Raw genomic sequence first — 20,775 nt, forward strand, 5'->3', positions numbered from 1 at the left:
GTGAAGTTAGGCTTTGTGGTGGTAGGAACCTTTGCCAAGTTCCTAGCCTGCCTGGCTACCAGATCTGGGTATCTGGCCTAGTGGATCTTCCTGCCTCTGCTGGTGGCACTGATACCCTGATAATGGGGCTGCTAGTAGAGTGAGGCCTGGAAAGGAAATGCTTTGCACTCTAAAGGTGGTTTTAAGGCCCATTTGAAGAGTGGATGCCCTTGCCTAGAGATGGCATCTCTTTAGAGATGTCTGCACCTTGAGGTGAAAGCTCCAGCATTGCAGGAGTAGAGAGGTTCTCACACGGTCCCGCCAGTCTTAATTTGTGGCCATGGACTCCATACAGACCTCACCACAAGGCGGGACAGGGCACTTGGATGAGAGGCAATCCTGTGTTCCTCCTTCTCCAGCTCCACTAACCCTTTTCATTAAGATGCAACTTCTATGAAGATAAAAAATTTAGGCACTGAAGGAGGTAGAGCTACCCAGTTCTTGTCAGTCTTACTAAGGATGAGAAATTCCTCAGATGATTTTGAAAATCTCAGTGCGTGTATGTGTAGATGAATTGCAGTGCATTGCTTCTGCATGTACAATTCACATATGAGGTGTATGGCTTTGTCCGGACTGCCAAAGGTATGCTGCAGATGTGCACACACGCAGGTACAACAGTGTGAGTCAAAAGTGTGAGTGCATCCAGGCAAGCTCCAATATCCATGGATGCTTGGGTGTACTTACACAAGCAGGCCCCGTGTGAGCAAATATGCCTGGACGTACAGATACTCCCTTTATTTCCTACACTAACTGGAAAAGGGACAGGATCATTCACCTTCCAGTGGAAAGTGTATTGAGTTTACCCAGCCATGGTGGGGACAGATGTCCAGTGAGCAAGCAGCAGTGTGTGTACTTGGCTGTTGGCTGGGGTCAATCCACCACACCAACACTTCCTTGTCTCCTGTGAAATGAAAGAAATGCACGTGTGGGGAGAGCACACATTTTATTTTTGTTCATTGAATGGACCTGATTACACTCCGTCACTGGGGATGTTCAACTCTGGAGTGGAGGGAGCAGTACAGGGTTCAGTTCAGCCCAGGTTTCTGCAGAATTCACTATTTCTAGCTTAATTTCTTAGATTCTAGGTGTCTCTCCTTACTATTGTCCAGCTGTGGAAATAATCGCTTTGTATTGCCCCACTGACTCTTCCTCTTTATTATGCTGTGTGGAAAGCATGGCCATCTCTAGGGCATTGGCCTGTTCCCCGGCAGGATTTCTGTGATTTGTCATTGCTGAATCTCCTGTGATTGAATGTGAACTTTTACTTGGACTTCTGACTGTTGACACTGATTCTGTCCCTCCTCCAGCACTTGGACCCATTCCCAGTGTTTCTTTTTGGCACATTCAGGTGCTAAAGGAGGGACAGGGTAGTACTCTGAAGCAAAGCCCTAGGGGCTCCTTATATAGGAAGAGACTGAAAAACTAACCCTTCATGGGAGCGATACCGGAGCATCTCTGTGGCAGAGCAGAAGAGAAGCCTAACCTGGAGAGAGAGAAAAAGGAACTTTTGAAGAGTTTTCAGAGAAAATCAAAAGAAAATGATGCAGGGTGGCAGTAACTAGAGCCTTTATCAGCCTGGGTGATATGTCAGCTGACAATCTGAAGAAGGGAGAGTGCTTCCTTCCAACCCCCTCTCCCCAGCACAGCCATATTCTCTCTGTGGTTCCCTAATTGATTGCCTGTTAACGTGTAACAGATGGGGGAAAGGAATAAGCGGAGATTTCTCTCACCCTGTCATCAGCTTGGGCTGGCGACTGAGGTACCAAAATGCTTTTATTCCCAAGAGTGGGAGAGTCGAGTGTGCTGTGCCTGAGGGTGAGCAATTTCAGCTATGGAGCTGAAGGCTGAGCCCAGGGGAGTGGGCAGCAAATAGAGCTGCAGAGTTTGGTTGAGTCAAGAAAATGCACCGTTCCTAGGGCTCTGCTGCAGTGCATGCGATATCCAAGCACAGCCCTGGGTATGCAGGGGAAAAGGGTTTAAGGGTCATGTAAAAGAGACGGCAAGTGGCAAAAGAATTTCCAAAAGGTGTTCGTCCTGCAACTTTATTATGTTCAGTAGATGTGTTAAGCATCTAACTGAAGAAGTGGGAAAATATCCATCCAGGCCGCCTAACATCAATATAGGGTGTGCAGAAAACATGCAGATGTGTATGTCATACAATTGTATTCCCTGCTAGTATCAAAAGACTTGCCATGATTCTGGTATCTGGGAATGGTGTTGACTCAATGGTTTGATCACAGAGATGGAGCTATGACCCTAGGATTTCCCAGGTGCTCAGAGGAGATGCAGTAGGTAAATTCATCATCAGGCTTTTGTGGTCTTGGCCCAGCCACTTCACTTCTCTCTGCTTGAGTATTGAAAGATGAAAAACTAATGACTGTTATGAGAGTACTTAATCTGGTGGCCCTACGTTTGGTAACTTTAGCATGCTGCTATAAAATGGCTCTAAATCTGTCCTGGGTGATTAGACTCCTGCAGCCCTATCTAGATACCCCTGATCATGAAGCAGAGCTTCATGCTAAGTCCCCCCTCCAACTACCCTCCTCCCCTGCTACAAATGATCCCAGTCTGCCTATTGTTTTTTTTAGCTGCATTAACTCATGTAAAACCTGCATGTCTTGAGGCAGGAGGATCTTGCCTCCCCATTCCCGCTGCTGCTGCCACAGCAGTGGGAAGCACAGACATCCAAGCTGCAGACCTTCTTTAAGCCTAACAGCTCTGCAACTCACTTTCCCCCTTAGCCAGGTGAGGCCAGGCTGTCCTGGACAGCATGAGGGCTGTTGCTTTTCAAGTGATGGGGAGAAGATAGGCTGAAAGCCAGCATGGACATGGCTGGTTATCTCTGAGGTCACTGTTGTAGCTATGTGGGAGTTTTCCATCAGTAGGATTTTTCCAAAGAAAAGCAGCTTTTTTATCAAGTCAGATTTCCCCAAGGAAAATTTTGATGATAGGAGAAAAAAAGAAGTCAGGAAAATCCAAACGGTTGATTCACTTCAAGCTGAATTGGAGGGGTTGGTTTTGCTGAACTAAGCCAGGATCACACAACACATCCTAACCTGTCCCACAGGTTATGGGGGGGGTCACACCTGTGACCTCTCTCACGTTGTGTTACATGGCCCAAGGGCAGGATCAAGGCCTGGAAACCTGTGTGTCATTTCCACTTTGCAGCACTGGCAATGCTTGAGATGGAAAGGTGAAAACCTGAGATGAGATGACAGCACACGCCACTGGGCTACAGGCCTTTCTCTCTGAGCATGTTATTTTGAACCCCAGCACTGGACTTCCCACACTTTGAGGCAGAGTCAGAAATTCTGAACTCAGTTGAAACATTTTTGTTCAGCTAGGCTGTCTGACAAAATTTTAATCCTATTTCTCTATCATTGTATTGCTTTGCGGGAACTGTGCTTTGGGTCCCCATTATATTCTAGCAGCAGTCTGCATTTACCTCCATGATGCAAGTGTCCTCCATAAAAACATGTGCCATGGACATCACCTGACTTTGTTAATATTGTGGAAGGTGCAATCTAGTGAAGATAGGAAAGAATCTGAGTTTTGGGCATATTGAAGTGTGCTGCTATTGGTGCTTAAGAGAGATCTGATTTGAAACCAAGAATTTCATATTAGTTGAATGTAATGGAATGGGTCTGTTACATGAAAGATAATGTATTTTGGATGTTTCTGAATTAAAACTGTTTGAATTTCTATTCCATGGAAATCCTAACTAATTCTCTCATCCAAATTTAGGACAAAGGCAAATGCTGGATTTCTTAGGGGATACAAATTCTTAATCTAATTCTACTCTATTCCTTCTTTTAATAGTTTTCTCAGTAGATAGAACATTATATATCAATCAAATATATTGTCATTATCTTTCATTCATCAGTCGTTACAACTGGTAGGTAGTTTTGCCTATTCTGAGTATTAACTAATAACAGTGCTATGTAACCATATGAGCCCTTTATTATTCAACATATTCATGACTATGACTACCCTTCATCTATTTTTCATCTTCAAATAGTGAAAATTAAGGCTATTTCTAAAATGACCCATTAATATAAAATAAAAGGTTAAAGCTCAGCAAAATAAATCTGAATTAAGATTTCCCTCTTTGTGATCTTTGAGAATCACCTCATTGTGTGCTTGGAACTCATACCCATAGGTGATACAACAGGACTTGCAAGGAGTGATACTGGGGACAACTGGTTATTGGAGAGTCAAAGAGAAGAGACACATTTACCATCATCTTCTGAATAGGCAGGTTATCAGGCAAAGTGCCTGCATCTGTGGATTCCCTGCTTGAGTCTCGCAAGCTTCAAACTCAGTAAGTGTAGCAATACAACTGCTGTGCTGGGATGCCCTTACACCAATAAGGGGCTTAAAATGCGGATAATGCAGCTCAGAAAACTTGTAGGGATTTATAGCAGGCTTGTAACAAAATCCGTAGTCTTCTAGGGCTTCCTGGTTGTCATTACGGTGGTTAGAGTGGCTCCTGGGAAGGGAGGAGCAGTTGAGAGAGTTTGCTCATTTTCCTGAGCAGAAGAGCATTACCATCCACAGGATCAGCAAAGGGCCTGTGAGATGCAGAAAGGAGGTTTTGTGTCCCTACGGTAGCGGCCATGGCAGCCAGGCACTGTCCTACCCTTCTGTGCTTCTCAGAAACGTTCGTGCTACTTCTCAGGTGAGAGTTCACAGCCAAAAAACAGGAGATGTTCTGAGCTTTCCAAAAACTTTTGAAGCATTACCAGGGAAAGTGCCGTATTCCCTGGATCTAGTGCCCGAGTGCTGCTTACTGTTCACAGCTCTAGCACTTGGATTCAGAAGACCATCTCCAGTGCAACTCAGCTCTATTAGTCTTGTGTTTTCTTTTTGCCTTGGTGCATCTGTACAGAGAACTCTGTGCAGAAAGATCTTTTCTGTGGAACGTCAGTAAAGTATTTCTGTGTCAGAAACCCTACAGACAAACTTGCTGCCAGTAGGTAGCCCCAGGGCCCGTCTCCTGCATCCTCATGCAAGCAGGAGGCTGATTTGAGGTTGTGCGAAATGTCCGAGTCCTCTTTCGTGGAGCAGGAGCCAGGTGTGCCACCCTGAGGAGGACAACAGTGCTGGTGTTACACCCATAGCTACCCCCTTTTCCTCTCATAGCATCAAGTCCTGAAGCCTTGGTCCTCACATTTCTGTTTTTCTTACTGTATGAGCTGCATGAAGTAAAATTTTGGTTAATCCAAGCACTAGGGCTTATTTCACCTGCTTTTCCAAAGTCTCGTTTTCCTGCAAGTGATAAACATGTGTACTAGGGTGGGGAGGTTTTTTGTTTTGCTTTTGGTGGTTTTTTTTGTGTGGGTTTTTTGGGTTGGTTCGTTGGTTTTTTTTTTCTTTCCAAAAATAGTAGCCTCTACGGATGCTTGTATATACTCAGGCACCTAGACCAGGTACATGTCCCTGGAAGCGTAGGACAGCCCTGCTGAAAATCAGGACACTTATTCAAGTGCCTAAATACAGATTTACAGGTCCAATATTTGAATCCCTTTCTTTGAAAACTGTGGCTTAAAAAATAGCCCCTCCTACCTCATGCAGATCATTGGAGAGATTTTCTTCTGATTTTCGCAAAGTACCTCTCCTCACACCAGGACTCAGGCTATGATGCCTCAGTTAGAAGGGCTAATTTAAGCAGAATGTAGTAGAGAATCCACTCCATGCGTATTATCAGTGTTCCCCCTCCTGGTGCAGGAGGTCAGGCTGGTGCCTGCTGAGGGCAGAGGAACTGCTGGTCTGGCACTGCACTCACCAAGGGCCTTTTTACAGTTTTCAGGTCCCTTTTCACTGAGACACCCAAATGATCTGTTTACCTTCAGAATCAGAGATAAAAAGGATTCAGGACAAAAGCTTGTGGGTACTGAAATGAAAGTGTCATCAGAGCTAGTGGCTTATTGAAAAGTCAGGTTGCTTTCTCCAGCAGACTGTCCCAGTCATGCAGAATAGCTGTACCATGGAGGCATTATAGTGACTGCCTGATGGGACCTTCCTAAGGCTATGGTATTCTGCAAGCAGTTCTTGTCAAACAAACAAACGAACAAAAACCAAAACAAAAAAAACCCAACCAAACAACCAAAAAAGCCCCATGGGGGCAGTGTAACAATTGTTATAAAAATTGGGATAAAAGGAAACAAATGCATGAGCTGAGGCACCTGTGAGATGGATTTCCCTGGGAATTCCTGCTCTCAGCCCTCTGGCCCCAGGGGACCAGCAGAGAGTGGCACCGCCATTGGTCACAACTGCAGCATGCTGTGTCAAATCACTAGGGTGAAAGACATGACTCGAATGAATGGAATTTGGAACTTATTAGCAGATATGTCTGAATCTGGGTTTTTCCCTGAAATTCAGGAGAAGCTGGAAGTCATCTGGTCCTCTGTTTGAGTCACCCAAAGAAGGAGATGAGAGGTCTGTGTGGAGCAGTGCAGAGCAGGACATAGCATGCAAGGAAGGGAGAGGAGAGGGAAAGAATGGTGAAAAGCAACGAAGAAGAAACCAGAAAAAGAGGAGAGATGGCGGGGGCGGGGGGTTCTTCAGAAAACAGAAGCTGAAAATGTTTTAGCTTTAAAGACTTTCTTGGCTACTTCTATATAATCTTCCCTGAGTTTCCTTGTAGAAAGGCTTTATAGAAAGGCAGGATCAGTAAGCAGGGAGCAGCTTATGCTCTCAGTGCTGTACTAATTCTGAGCTCAACTCCCCTGAGGAGCCCTGTCCATAACTTAAGCAGGAGCCGGGTGGGACTTTACTGCGCTCCCCAAGCTCAGGGAGGCATTCTCCTCTTCCCAGTCCCTCCCCTTCCAGAGATGTATGGTGACTATGGGGTTTCTTGAATGTCCAAGCTCTGGTGTGCAATTTTCAGGTGCTCCTATTATGTGTGCACTGGAAATTATGTTCCAAACTGTTTAACAGTCAAAGGTCTAATTTTACAGAAAATAGGGTAATTTTGCAGTTCTCCAGCATAAAAAACATGATCTATCACTTTAATAGTCCTTGGCTGTTTCTTAGCATCTCTCATCTAAAGGCTTTAAAGTGCAGTTAGACCTTAATGAATCAAGACTCACGATCTCCCCAGAAGGTAGGTTTGGTGCTCATTTCATTTTGCACACGAGCAAACTAGGACACAGAGAGGAAGTGATTTGCCCTCCAAGGCCACATATGAAGGCTTAGAACAAATCCAAACTCTGATCTGGCCACCCACCACTTGATTTTTTGAAGCCATTTTTTAGGTAAATCTTGTGCCGTGGCATCGGTGAGGTCCTAGCAGTTTTTTCAGATCAAATGTAAATATTGTCTAAGTCAAGGAAATTTCTTCTAATAAGCAACAGTTCAAAGCAAGGCCTTGTCGATTAGATTATCCCATTTTCTGCCCTTTCCTTGTGGGTCACATAATCTACAGTTCACGACACACAGAGACTTGACTCAGATTTTATACTTGCATACAGACTTGTCCATGTGCACCCTTGTGTGCTGACGCTTTTCTGCAGGGCCTTGCAGCACCCCCAGCTGCTGCAGTGAATGGGAAACTCTTTCTGATCGCCCTGCGCCAGCAGCCGGGCTGGTGGTGTGACCGCCAGCCGCTGGGAGGCTGCTGGAATTTTGATGAGTTAATCTCATCACTTTATCACAGGGCACTTACAGAAATTACAGGGAGCTGTGAGCAGCTCACTGTGCTGGCAGCCAGCCCCAGGACCCATAAAAGAAATTGAGACACACACAAAAAAAAAAAGTCAGAGAACTTTGTTAAAGTTTTGGAGACGATAGTTTTTCTTGGACGAGTTCTGCTTGGGTAATGCTGATTGTGCCTTCCCTGGTGATGTCCCTGTTTCCTGCAATAATGACAGGTATTGCCTCCAGCTGTAGGTCTCAATCCATGCAGCACGGAGCATGTTTTGGGGCCTGATATAAAACGCCATTTACTTTGGCAGCATTGTCTTGTGTGAAGAGGGTACAGTGGGCCTCACCTCTAGCATTTGCGACTGTAGAGAGGGCTGTAAGACACAGCTGCTGGTGCTTTCTTCCTTTAGACTGGGCACAGTGTGTGGAAGGGGCACATGAGTCTGTGTTCAATATGAAGGCAATAAGGCATGCTGAATGGGACGTCCCACCAGTGCTGGGTGTATTTTTTCACCTGTGCTTACCAGCAAACCACATGGCTGCTACACTATATGGATGCCACTGCTTCGCCATCCAGGAAGGGGAGCTTGCCCAGTGCCCATCCTCCTCTGGCTCTGGTCCTTTAATGGTCATGATCCCAGTAGAGAAGTGCCTTTGAAAACTGCTTATTCAAGCTGTACATACAGTGTGTATATGGTAACCAGTACCTCCTCTGACACTATCGCATTTAGTTGTGATGTAGGTTTTGTAGACTATTTCCAGTACTTTGCTTGTCAAGGGGTCCATGGGCTGGAGGCATGGGGAAGCTGGGGGATCTGCTTGACACAGTGTAGAGGAACCTTGAGCTGCCAGATGAGGGCTGTCACTGCCTCCCGCTGCTATAAGAGCTCAGTGCCCTTGGTGTAGTGTCTCTGTGTTAGGGGGCAAATTTTTTGGCCTTGGGACCATAAAACATGACATCTTACATCTCTCCAGAACTCTGGTGCTGGCTTTGGTGAGAACGATGGGCATTGAAACTAAGGTAAAACCTTCCAAAGTGAGACTGTGTTTGAGTTTTATCCCAGGTTTGTTCCTGCTCTGTTCCTTCCTGTGTGGGGCACAGCAAGTATCTGATCATGAGGTCAGGGCCTCCGTACTCATGGATCTGTAATGTGCTGGAGCTCTGTCTAGAGCAGGAGTTTGTTTATTACCTTGAGATCAAGCCTGAATCTCAATTTCCAGCTCTCTGAGAACCTTGATACATTGCTGGCTATTGAAATTCAGGTGCTGCACAATGACGAAATACAGTCTGAATGGAAGCAACTTGTGCAGCACACTCTGCTCCTGCAGACAGACTGCATTTTGGGGGCAGATGAGCAATGGTGAGGAATGGGGTGGCTGGGCTGGAGCTTAGGGGCAGATTGCAAGTCTTGTAACAAAACAAGAGGCAAGAGGTAGAAGGTTTATAACTAGCAGGCAGATCACCTTTAGGCTTTGGGGGTTGTCTGCTCCTGGGGTTTCACCCAGTATGGGCCAAGCACAGTGAGATAAATCAAATGGTGCTTTCTTCCTTTTGAATCTGTGCTCTGTCTTTCCATTCAGATTCCCAATGGGCTTTCCAACTGCTTAGTTAGCCCCAAGGTCTAATCACCACCCCCAGAGATTGGTATGTATCAGATTGTTGGTCTTTATTTAGAGGAAGGAAGGGTCTTGCACAAGAACATAGAAATCCATTGCAGAAGTAGGAACAAAAATCAAGTCCTGTCCCCATGCTACTAAATGGTAAGCTCTACTTCTAATCTGATGGTATACGAAGTCCATACTGTGTGTTCTCTCAGCTCTAACCTACACTCCTCCCTACAGCTCTGATTGAACTTCGAACTCTTGAATCTCAATTTCCTACTCTAAACCACGAAACCAACTTTTCCCATTCTTCTGAACCGACTGTAGAGCTCAGAAATCCTTTTTGGAGCTGCCTGATTTACCCAGTAGCTAGACTGCCTTAAATGTATTGTCATTGTCAATGCATCACTGTCAAGCTTAGATTTCCAGTCCTGCTCCACAGCAAACATTGAATAGCCCTCTTCAGGAACATCACCTCCAAAGTGAATGGCAGGATAGAGACAGCCATTTCTGTTGTCTTCTACGGCTAAATAATTGTTGCATTACACTGTGATCCAGAATAACTCCACTTACATCCTCATATCAGACCCTCCCATCCATGTTTCCGTTACATTCTTGGCTTATGATAAAATACGATGTGACCAGAAATAAATTTGGTATTCTTCTTTCCCTGTTTTGTCTTGGAGGCAGAATTAGGAGGTGATCATAAATGAAAGGAAATGAGGAAAGAAATACTGATGCTCTGTGCAGGGGGATGAGAGGCAGGTGCACAAGGACTAATAAAGTAAAACTGGAAAGATTTGCATAGAGAGCCTGTGTTCATTTTACAGGACATCTTACCTGTCTTTCTCAATCCAGACCTACTGCTTCCCTGCCACCTGTAGTATGCCAGCTGGCAGGAGGAAGCAAAGGAGGAAATGCCATCTCTGAGCTCCCTGGTCCCCCAAGAAAGACAAGAAAGGACAGGTGACATCCATCCCACAGACATGGAGCAAGACTGGCAGCAAGGGGAATGCTGCTAATGTCTGAACTGCTCCCACTATCAGCCCTGGACTTCAGGGAGCAGGCCAGGTTATAAGGGGTGCAGCACAAGGGATGCTGACATGCCTGGAGGACACATTGTGCCTAAAAGCCCAGCATTGCAGTCAGCCCCTTGGATGGACAGGTTTCTCCCAATACTTAGAGCAGTATTGCTTTTTTCTGAAATGTGTTCTAATAAGTAGTGCTGGGCTCTCTAAAAGCCATCATCAGCCGGCTGTGATCTCAGAGTTATGTGTGCGTGCGAATGAGTGAGCAATCATACAGCATATACAGACTGATGGTGGTGGGAATATCTGAGCACTATAGCCTGTCCCTGGATCAGTGGGGAGAACATGGTTCCTGGGTGACCATCTCTGTGTTTGATTGCAGGGAATATTGAATACAGCTGCCCGGCCACCAATGAATGTGAGATCACGAAACGGAGGCGCAAGTCCTGTCAGGCCTGTCGCTTCATGAAATGCCTCAAAGTGGGGATGCTAAAAGAAGGTAAGACAGTCAGACTGAGAATTGTTCTCTGTCCCAACAGCACCTGGGACTCCAGGCCTTGCAGGATCTCCTAGGCTAACTACACACTTGCCCTCTCTGGCTTTCCGAAGGTATCTTTTTACAGGCTTTGTAAAAGAGCCAGGATGGGCAGTGTCCAAGAGGGCAGTCCAGAGAGGAGAGTGGTTCTAGTCAGCACCCTCATGCTAGGATATTACTTCTAGCACTTGCAAATTTGACAAATAACTGGAAACTGGCTGTGCCAGACTGTTTCCTTTCCAAAAGGAACCCCAGGCTGGAGGGTGTTGCTCTTCTTGCCCCCCAGGTCATTTTGCCGTGTTGGTGAGGAGAAGCTCTTGCATGATCATGACTGGGTTGGCTGGGCTTCGTAAGGAAAGGATGGAATTAATGCAGAGCTATGGCACAGTGTACAATGAAGGTCTGCCCATATTCTCACTCAGGAGACTTTCTGAAGATGGTGGGTAGCACATGTTTGTCTGGGAGCTGTGGGTCCCCTGCCCTGCATGCTCAACCTGCGTTGTGCTTAGCCTATTGATCTGTTCAGCGCGCTCTGAGCAGTGTTCAGCTTCTCTCTTGTGCTGCTTTTCCTCCCCCCACCCCCTCCCCAATCCTTGTCCATTCAAGGTGAACCCCAGGGAATTCAGTGGCAATTAAACACATTCTTATGGATTGATTTTAAAGCTTTGTTTCACTTGGGTCCCTCTGGGAGAGGCAGCGAGGGGAGGAGGGGGAAGGAAGGAGAAGCATTGCATGTAATCCTCTGCATTGCTGTACCTGGCAGAGCATGGTCCCCTCAGTTTAACCACAAGGAACAGCAGCTGGCTGTGATCTGTGCAAGTCCTGTATGCTGGAGCCAAGATGCCAGCATGCAGCTTGCTTCCAGGTCATACCATCATAGCAGCTGGTGATGAATTGTACAATGTCACTTGAGCGTGTATTGCTTTGCACTAGGGCTCTCTCATTTCTTGAGAGGCAGCCAGTGATGTTAAGAATGTAGATGAGATGTTAAACCCTGTTCTGTTCTTTGATGGATGTGTAGTTTCTGTGGTTAAATATCTTCCTGCTAGAGCACACCAGTTACCAAGGGAAGGAGATGCAGACTTGTGTAGTCTGGCCTTCCCTGACCTAGGTATAGAGGTGGTAGACTTGGAGGATCTTGATCCACTGCTGGGAGGGAGGCACCTACTTTTGGAGTTAGAGAGGGACCACTGGAAATCTGCTTTTCTGCATGCGGTAGTTCATGGAGGGGATATATCCCCTTACTCACACACCAATCCACACTAGTGACACCGGCTTTAGTGGGAGCGCGGATTGGTAATACGCTCTAGCCTGCTCATACGAATCCCATAAAACAACCTGAAAAGCCTCATGTGGCTCCAGTCACTCTGCAGAGCAGCAGCATGGGTCCAGGCTCACTGGCTGCCTGTGTCTGTGCTGCCCTGCGTCCAAGCAGTTGAGCCTCTTGGAGCTGGCAGCTGGGGGAGCAGAGTCACAGGAGCTGGCGCTGGTGTGTCTGACTGTGTGGCCAGGGCATCCTCTGCTTCCAATTCTGGGAGTTCGACACAGTCCAGAGCAGGGTCCTGCGAAGGGTTTTGTGGCTTAGCCTCCGAGTTGTGTGAAAACAGTTAACTGCTTCCAGACCAGAGTTAGGCTGGAAAGCAATGTAGGTTCACTCACACCATGCTGTGCCTGAACTCCTGAGCCCCGCGGGATACTACTTATGGCAAACTGAAATTTGACTCTAAGGCTGCTTTTGTGCTGAAGTGTATTTAGTTATTCATATAGGGATTGATTCGTCATCATTAAAGCCACTGGGGAAGGATGGTTTGCTATTGATGTTAGTGTATCTGTAATCCTGCCCATAATATTTAGAGCTGTGGAATATACAGTATAAAGATTTATTGATAGTAATGGGATGCAAGAACACGTAACAATATCAAGAGGAGCAGAGGAGACTACACTAGCCATCTGCAAATAGGACTCCTGTGGTCAAGTGATGTTGGGCAGCCATCTTTTTTTCTCTTTCTTTTGCTCAGTTTCCCGAGCTGAGAAATAAGGGTCATACTGCTTTGCTTTGCAAAAGGATTGTGAGGACCAATTAGTTAACTTTATGTGAAGCCTGGTGGAAGCACAAAGTATTAGTATACAGAATTCAATCAATATGCATCTTTAAAAGCAAAATCCAAAAAGGGAGAAAAATGGTTTTACAGTCTTTGGTCTCCACAGAGCCAGGAGTTTCTGGAAAGAACAAATCCATAATTGTTTGACTTGCTCAAAAACACAGAATTGACAAGGGATTTTGGATTAGAAAAGGTCCATTGGTCTTTTCCATCTCTGATCTGTCATCCTATTAGCTCATCCATCCCTTTTCTCTGCCAGGGCAGGAGTGTTCCCAGCTGTACATTTCTAGTAGTTTAACTGTTTTTAAAAATCCCTGATGTCTTGGTTTCCCCAGAGAGCCTATTCTGCAGTCTCCAAGCACTCATTAGGACAAGATGTGTCTTGATACTTGAGCTATGATTTTTTTCCTTTCAACAGTTCCCCTTCCTACTTTGCCTTGGTATACCTCTCTCTTCTTCCTCGGGTTCATCCATGGCAGAAGGTTGTTAAGCCAGGTTCATTCTCCTGCTTGATTACCAGGAGTGTGGGGAAAAACGGTCTTGTGGTTAAAGGCGAGATCTAGAAACCAGTTCGTCTCTTGACAGGTTTATCCTTGATGTCCTTGGCACTGGGCTGGTAACTTAGTGGGGACGTTTCTGGGTAAAGAAACTGTCCTTCCTCTGAAGAAGAGTGTGATATTCCATTAGTACCTAATTAAGGGCTTCATGATTTCTTCTCATTAAGGGAGGAAAGATTTTCCTGATTCTTGTTGTCATACATGATGTATATACCACCTCCTGCCCGCTGGGCGTGTGGCGTGAGCCTGTTCTTCAGGCAGAAGGCACCAGTATTCAAAGATGGCGAAAACAGGTAAGCATGACTTCAAGCTTCTGCCTTACACTTGAAATGCTCAGCTTGATGCTGCAGGAGAGACTTAGGCCCTCGCTTTGTGGAGTGCGTATGAGGGTCACCAGACACCTTCTCTCCTCCCTACATGGGCTGCAGCGAGGCAAACAGCTGTGAATGTAGCCCTTTAAGATCTGGGGAGACTGCCCCTAACGTAGAAGTGCAGGTTATTCAGGCAGTGCCGAGTGAATGAGGATCAGGGCAGGAAGAGAGCCGATGGAGCAATCAATAGGTGTCTCAGATATCCAGGCCACTTTCTTTAAGAGAGCTCCGATCAATGCATTGCAGCGAGGGAACTGCACGGACACCAGAGCTTTGCTGTCTCAGGTTCTCCTGGCGTGACGCTGCAGAGCAGGCGAGACTTGCTGGGGAAAGCGGCAGGCGGAAAGCTCTGCCCACGGAGCCCAACTGGCTCAGATGTCTGAAGTGTTGGCCTGTCTGGCTGCCTGTCTCTCACTTTCGCCTTCCACCTGCAGTGCGCCTCCAGAGAGCATTAATTAGCCCCTCACTAGCAGGCTCAGATAGGAAGCTGCTGAATCTGGAGTCCAGGATTCCAGCGGACTCCAGTCCCAGTGCCCCTGTGGAGAGGCACTGTCCCCAGAGAACTTGTGCTCTGCTGCTCTTGGCCTTGCTGAAGCACCAGCCTGCAGGCAGCAGGGGATGGGGCATCTTCACAGCTTCGTCCAGCAGAAGTGCATGCCCCCCTGCTCTGCAAAAATCAGGGAAACCTGAGCAACCTGTGATACTGCTGTCCCCAAATGGAGAAGATGATATCTACATATATGCCTGGCCAGTGGGGATGGCCAGTGAAGGAAAGCATGCCCTGCAACTCAGATGCCCGAGGCATTGTTCAGAGCTGGGCATCCCTGTCTTTGGCCACCCCGTTGCCTCTCTTTGCTCCCAGCATGATGTGGTTTGTGCTCACAATGACCAAAGTGTAGCTCTTTAGCTCTGGGCTCTGCAAAGTAGATCTAGATTTCTCTGGCTCTCTAGAATGATGGATCGAGAAATTTCAACGGTTTGGCAGGTCTCTTTTAAAACCTCAATATACCTTGTCAGTTTTGGGGAGAATATACCCTTGCCATTCACGCTCTAGCCACCCATGGCCTTTCTGTTCTACAGCAATTTGTTTGTCTTCAAGAGGTAGATGTAATTTCAGATGACACATGGCTTGTGTAAGTGGGCTCAGAGGTTTGATTTTGGACATTGGCTGGTTAAACATGACCTCACAGCCTTGCCCTCCATACCTCTGCTGTCTCTCTGAAGTCACAGTCCTGTGTGTCACCTTGCAGAACAGCACCGTGATGAGGACAGTGATGTCAGTCCTTCTCTGTGTGTCAGTGTGGTGAGTTGACCTTGGCTGGCCACCAGATGCCCACTAAGTTGCTCTCTCACTCCCCTTCCTCAGCAGAACAGGGGGAGAAAATATGATGAAAAAGCTCGTGGGTCGAGATAACGACAGGGAGATCACTCAGCAATTACTGTCACGGGCAAAACTCAACTTGGGGAAAATTAATTTAATTTCTTGCCAGTTAATAAGAGAGTAGGATATTGAGAAATAAAACTAAAACCACTTTTCTCCCACTTCTGCTTCTTCCCAGGCTCAACTCACTCATGGCATCTACCTCCTCCCCCCCTGAGCAGCACAGGTGGATAGGGACTGGGGGTTTGTGGTCAGTTCATAACACTTTGTCTCTGCTGCTCTTTCATCCTCACGCTGTTCCCCTGCTCCAGCGTGGGGTCCCTCCCATGGGATACAGTCCTTCATGAACTTCTCCAACGTGAGTCCTTCCCATAGACTGCAGTTCTTCAAGAACTGCTCCAGCATGGGTCCTTTCCACAGGGTACAGTCCTTCAGTAACAGACTGCTCCAGTGTAGGTCCCCCATGGATCACAGTTCCTGCCAGAAAACCTGCTCCTACATGGGCTCCTCTCCACGGGCTGCAGCTCCTACCAAGAGCCTGCTCTGGCATGGGCTTTCCACAGGCTGCAGCTTCCTTCAGGGCATGTCCACCTGCTCCAGTGTGGGGTCCTTCACGGGCTGTAGGGTGGCTATGTGCGCTGCTGTGGTCCTTCATGGGCTGCAGGGGGACAATTTGCTTCACCATGGTCTTCTCCACAGGCTTTCAGGGGAATCTCTGCTCCGACACCTGGAGCACCTCCTCCCCTCCTTCTTCTCTGACCTTGGTATCTGCAGGGCTGTTTCTCTCTCATTTTCTCACTCCTCTCTCACAGCTGCTGCACAACGTTTTTTACCCTTTATTGAATATGTTATCACAGAGGCACCACCAGCATCGCTGATGGGCGCAGCTTTGGCCAGCGGTGGGTCTGTTTTGGAGCTGTCTGGAGCTGGCTCTGTCTGACACGGGGGCAGCTTCTGGTGTCTTCTCACAGAAGCCACCCCTGCAGCCTCCCGCTACCAAAACCTTGCCATGTGTAAACCCAGTACAGTCAGTTCGTGAAAGGGAAATGTTCTGAGATCGTGAGAAGAGGGATGGGGATAACAGGTGAGGTGCGATGGGGCGTCAAGGCCTCTCATTACAGAACTCGTCTTTGGGTGGAAATGACAGACAGGCAAGTGGAGGAAATACAGTCTGAATGGAAGCAACTTGTGCAGCACACTCTGCTCCTGCAGACAGACTGCATTTTGGGGGCAGATGAGCAATGGTGAGGAATGGGGTGGCTGGGCTGGAGCTTAGGGGCAGATTGCAAGTCTTGTAACAAAACAAGAGGCAAGAGGTAGAAGGTTTATAACTAGCAGGCAGATCACCTTTAGGCTTTGGGGGTTGTCTGCTCCTGGGGTTTCACCCAGTATGGGCCAAGCACAGTGAGATAAATCAAATGGTGCTGTCTTCCTTTTGAATCTGTGCTCTGTCTTTCCATTCAGATTCCAAACCATACCATACCAGATTCAAACCATACCATACCAAACGGAGCAGACTGGCTGTTGTCTGGGCATTTGGTCCTTTACTGTTGTGGAAGCTCTGCAGAATTTTTTCTTCAATGGATTCCCACTTGCATTGTTTCTAAAGCTGTTCTGTTCCCTGTTCTGTGCTGGCACATCTGCAGAGACCCAGATGGAGCCTAAACAGTTCTGAAAAGGAAGCAAAGCTGGGTCACTAATGCTTTCATGAAGCGCATGCATGTGCTATCATGTCACATCAGACAGTGACAAACCAAACAGCTAAGAAAAGAACTGCTTAAAAAATATCATCCAGGCATTGAGATGTCATCCATTATTCCACCAGCCATTGAGTCTTGTTTTCCTTCTTAATAGGCATAATATGTATTATGTTGGTGAAGAATGGTTGTCTTCTGCTCCCTGCCAGTGCTGAGACTTGTCTCCTCAGCATCCTGCTCATGACTGAGGCCTAAGAGTAACTTTCTGAGATGTGAGTGGCTTCTGTCCAGTTTCTTGCAGACATCACTGCTTGGCTTCCAAGAAAGAGGGCAAAGACTGAAAGGGCACTGTGGATATGTCCTGTGGTAGACCAGGTATACCTTATTTCAGAAAGTAGAGGATATTTCTGGAGTCCCCCAGATCTACATGTGTTTCTTGTGATAAAAGCAGGAGTGGGAATTCCCAGGATAGGAAACCTGCCCCATATGAGGTGCTTTGCCCCACTCTGAACGTCTTTGAAGGCAAGTTGTCCTCTGGCCTAGCCTCCTGGCTCTGAGGAGTCACCCAGCAGCTATTTCTTGTGTGGGTGAGGGTGAAGTCTACAAATGCAAGGAAGGAAGGTAGAAGAAGATAGTCTTGATGTGGATGCAGAAAAGGGAGGCTCTTTAACAGCAAGAGAGAGGTTAGGCAATTATCCAGGAAGGCATATGATTTATGTTATCTACATGACTCTGTTTCTGCTGTGGTGCAGTAATCCCAGGTACAACCATTCCTTTCCCAGGCTTTGCTCCTTTGCTCCTAATGCATTTCCATAAGAAATGCTAGAGAACATGTTAAAATACAACAGGGCACCCAAATTCTTTGTTACAAATCCCACAAGCTCTTAGACTCCTATCTGTCTAATCTGATTTCTGATGTAGTAATTGCTGGAATGTGCGGATACTGACACCACAGGGCCACGTAGTGAAATATGAATGAGAGGTGAACAGAGGAGAGCCACAAAGTTCATTCAGCTCATCTTCCTCTTAATTGTTCCCCTTTCCCTCCTGTCCCCAGTGTCTTTGGGAATACCCTGCCTCCCAGGAACTTGCAACAACCTGATAACCCTTGTGCTGCCTAAGTGCCTGCATCTCTGTGAATGTTGGAGGTGGTCCCCACCTCAGAGATGGTGAGTCTGTAATCTCCAGATTTCAGAAGTGGCTGTCTCTTAAATCCACGCTCCTCCTGTTCAAGACCCTGGCTGATTAGGAAACCCTGTAGCCCGTGGAATTTTCCTAGTGTTTACTCCTAACTCTGCTGTTTCCCTTACCAGCTGCAGCCACTGGCTGGTGTCGTGAATGTTTCCCAAGGAAACAAATGTGTCACCCTGGGCAGGCCTGGCTCTGTGATGTTATAAATTGGGTGCAGTCATGTATCTAAACAAGGGATTCCAAGCACTGGCAATCTCGAACTACTTCCACTTAGTAACTTTGCCTTCATCCTTCACTAAAATCCAGATAACTGAATCAACAGCAGAGCTCCTTTTCAGCAACATAACGAAATGGAGGGTGTTTCATTTCTGTTTTCAAGTGAAAGAATCTCTCAATGGAACAGTGTTTCCAGCAACCTCTCCCCTCTCCCTCCTGCCCCCATCCCTGCTTCCAGACCATGTGTTCTCAAAAAGATATTTGATTTCAGTGAAAGCTCAGCTGACATCCCTGCAATATGCTCGGGTTCTTGCTTTGTGCTTCCTGGGAAGGATGAGGGCTCCTCCGGGGATTCTGGGTAATTGGGTTAGTGGCCAGCTCATGTCAGGAAATTAAAAGGCAGCCCCGATCAGGTTGCTGCTGCATGCGATTTAATGGCTTTGTATTTATAGAGTATTCTGCCTCCAGCCGGTGCCAGAAATATCACTATTGGAGGCACCCAAATGAAAAAAGAGAATGAAAAATTATTTTTCTTGCCCTAAAATACCCCTGTGTTTAAAAACAGACAGGCAACCCCCTGTCCTTTGAAACAGGATCTCCAGGTGCGGTGAGTGGCATCTTGATGTCTATATCATCCACACCCAACTGTTTTCCAAGGCATGAATTGAGCATTTGCGATGCGGCTGGAGCTGGGCTGGGTGATGGCGTGACACAATGCATGTGCTGCCTTTGGCAGGGCGATGGTAATTCTCCGAAGAGGAGGCTTCCAGTGGATAGGCTGTCCGCAAATTGCACATTGGGCTGATGGCACTTGGTATCTGTTTTCTGGCCATAAGAGTGGTGCATCCAGGACCCCCACACACACCTTCTGCCATATCCAATGGATTATGAATCTGTTTAGTTTGGTTCCTCCCATTTATTTTGAATTATTAATCTGCCTAGGTTCTTGCCATACCTAACTAAATCTCCATTCTATCAAACATGAAGTCCAGGCTCCATCGATGTATATCTGTATGGATTCAGAGAGGCCTCACCTCTACACAGGTTTATGATAAACACTTTGTGCATTCTGTCACCAGAAATGGTGCTTAGTGTTCTTATAACACATACAGAGAAGAGGAAGCTGATAAAAGCTGCAACCACCCAGGGATGTTTAGACCCCAACCATTGTGCTACAAGCTTTTAGGCAGTTCTGACAACACAGTAGGTGAGATCCTCTGACATGAGCAAGAGTGGGGTGGGACTGAATCTATGTCCCACTGCTCTACGGTAATTTAAGGCCTGTGCATCGACGTTTTCACAACCTCTGGTGACCTACGTTCACCAGTGACTCAGCTCTGCCAAGATTCTCAATCCCTTCCCTGACCCACCTTCAAAGACTGTGCCAGCCCTTGGGCTGCAGGGTATCCTGAGAGGGTCTTTACTCAGAATGGCCTGGCACAGCTGTTTTAACTATTGTACACAATAAGTGTACACTAGTTCTTAGTGTTGGAAAAGCCACTGCTGAGGTGAGGACTTCAGGAGAGACTTCAAGGCTGCAAGGCCCAAGCAGAGTTGCTCTAAGAGGCTGGCCAAAGCAGCAGCATGCTGTGTTGGTGGGTCTAACTCCATCACCTCTGTGGGTCTCAGTCACAAGCAGGCCTCTCTCCCTGCAGTGGTGGGGGCCTCTCTATTGTGTCACATTTCTAAAAATTTGGTTCTTGCTCCATGCTTATGCTCCTCTACCTGTTCCAAAAGGCTCATAAGCTCTAACTAAATAGACTGAGACAGAAAACTGGGCTAGAGAAAGCATTGGTTTGACCCTGCAGGGGTTCCCTTGGTAGTCAATGGAGGGAAGTATCTGTCATCACTCCTCCTCAGGTAAGTGTCTGGCTGGTGAGATGAATGTGGAGGTGCCTATCAAAGGGAGCTATCAAAGTCTAAAATAAGGTGAGTTAAATCACACCCAGGGCTGCAGGTTCCTCTAGGCAGCAAACACCCCTTTGGGGATTTAGCTCTGAGCACTACCTCTTGGAAAGTCAGTGGGGCTGGGGCTTTGTCATCTTTTAGGTCCTTTTGTGAAAGGCATCCTTGGTCTTTTCCTGGCAGGCACATGCCTGAATCTGTTCCTTTCACACAGTGCCCTTCAGCCTGCTGCTATGCAGGCATTGCTGCCGTGGGTGACATGGCCAATAGACCTGCTGTCCTGCTTCAGACTGTTTAGAGGGTTGGGAAGAGAAGCAATCAAAGGAGAAAATTTGCATGGACCACGAACACAGGGTGAGTGTGTAGGGGTTATTACAGAGAGCTGAACAAGGTATTCTTTATTCCTATCTGCCCTTGAAGCCCTTGTTAACTCCTGACTTTCCAGGATGATTGGGGAGCGAGGTGAGAGGGGCTTAGCACGGGAATGAAGCTGTACATTTGAGAGAC

The 20,775-nt window shown here is 47.0% G+C and overlaps 1 protein-coding gene across 3 annotated transcripts in view; it reads left to right on the plus strand.

Moving 5' to 3' along the window:
• The window catches only part of ESRRB (estrogen-related receptor beta), a 134,751-nt gene that overhangs the window by 93,045 nt on the left and 20,931 nt on the right, over nt 1-20,775 (plus strand). For all 3 annotated transcript variants that reach the window (XM_009319404.1, XM_009319405.1, XM_009319403.1), the window contains one exon: nt 10,696-10,812. In XM_009319404.1, coding sequence (XP_009317679.1) covers nt 10,696-10,812 — 117 coding nt within the window. The remainder of the gene's footprint in view (nt 1-10,695; nt 10,813-20,775) is intronic.

Source organism: Pygoscelis adeliae, unplaced genomic scaffold (assembly GCF_000699105.1).
Source record: "Pygoscelis adeliae isolate BGI_AS28 unplaced genomic scaffold, ASM69910v1 Scaffold71, whole genome shotgun sequence".
Taxonomy (NCBI): domain Eukaryota; kingdom Metazoa; phylum Chordata; class Aves; order Sphenisciformes; family Spheniscidae; genus Pygoscelis; species Pygoscelis adeliae.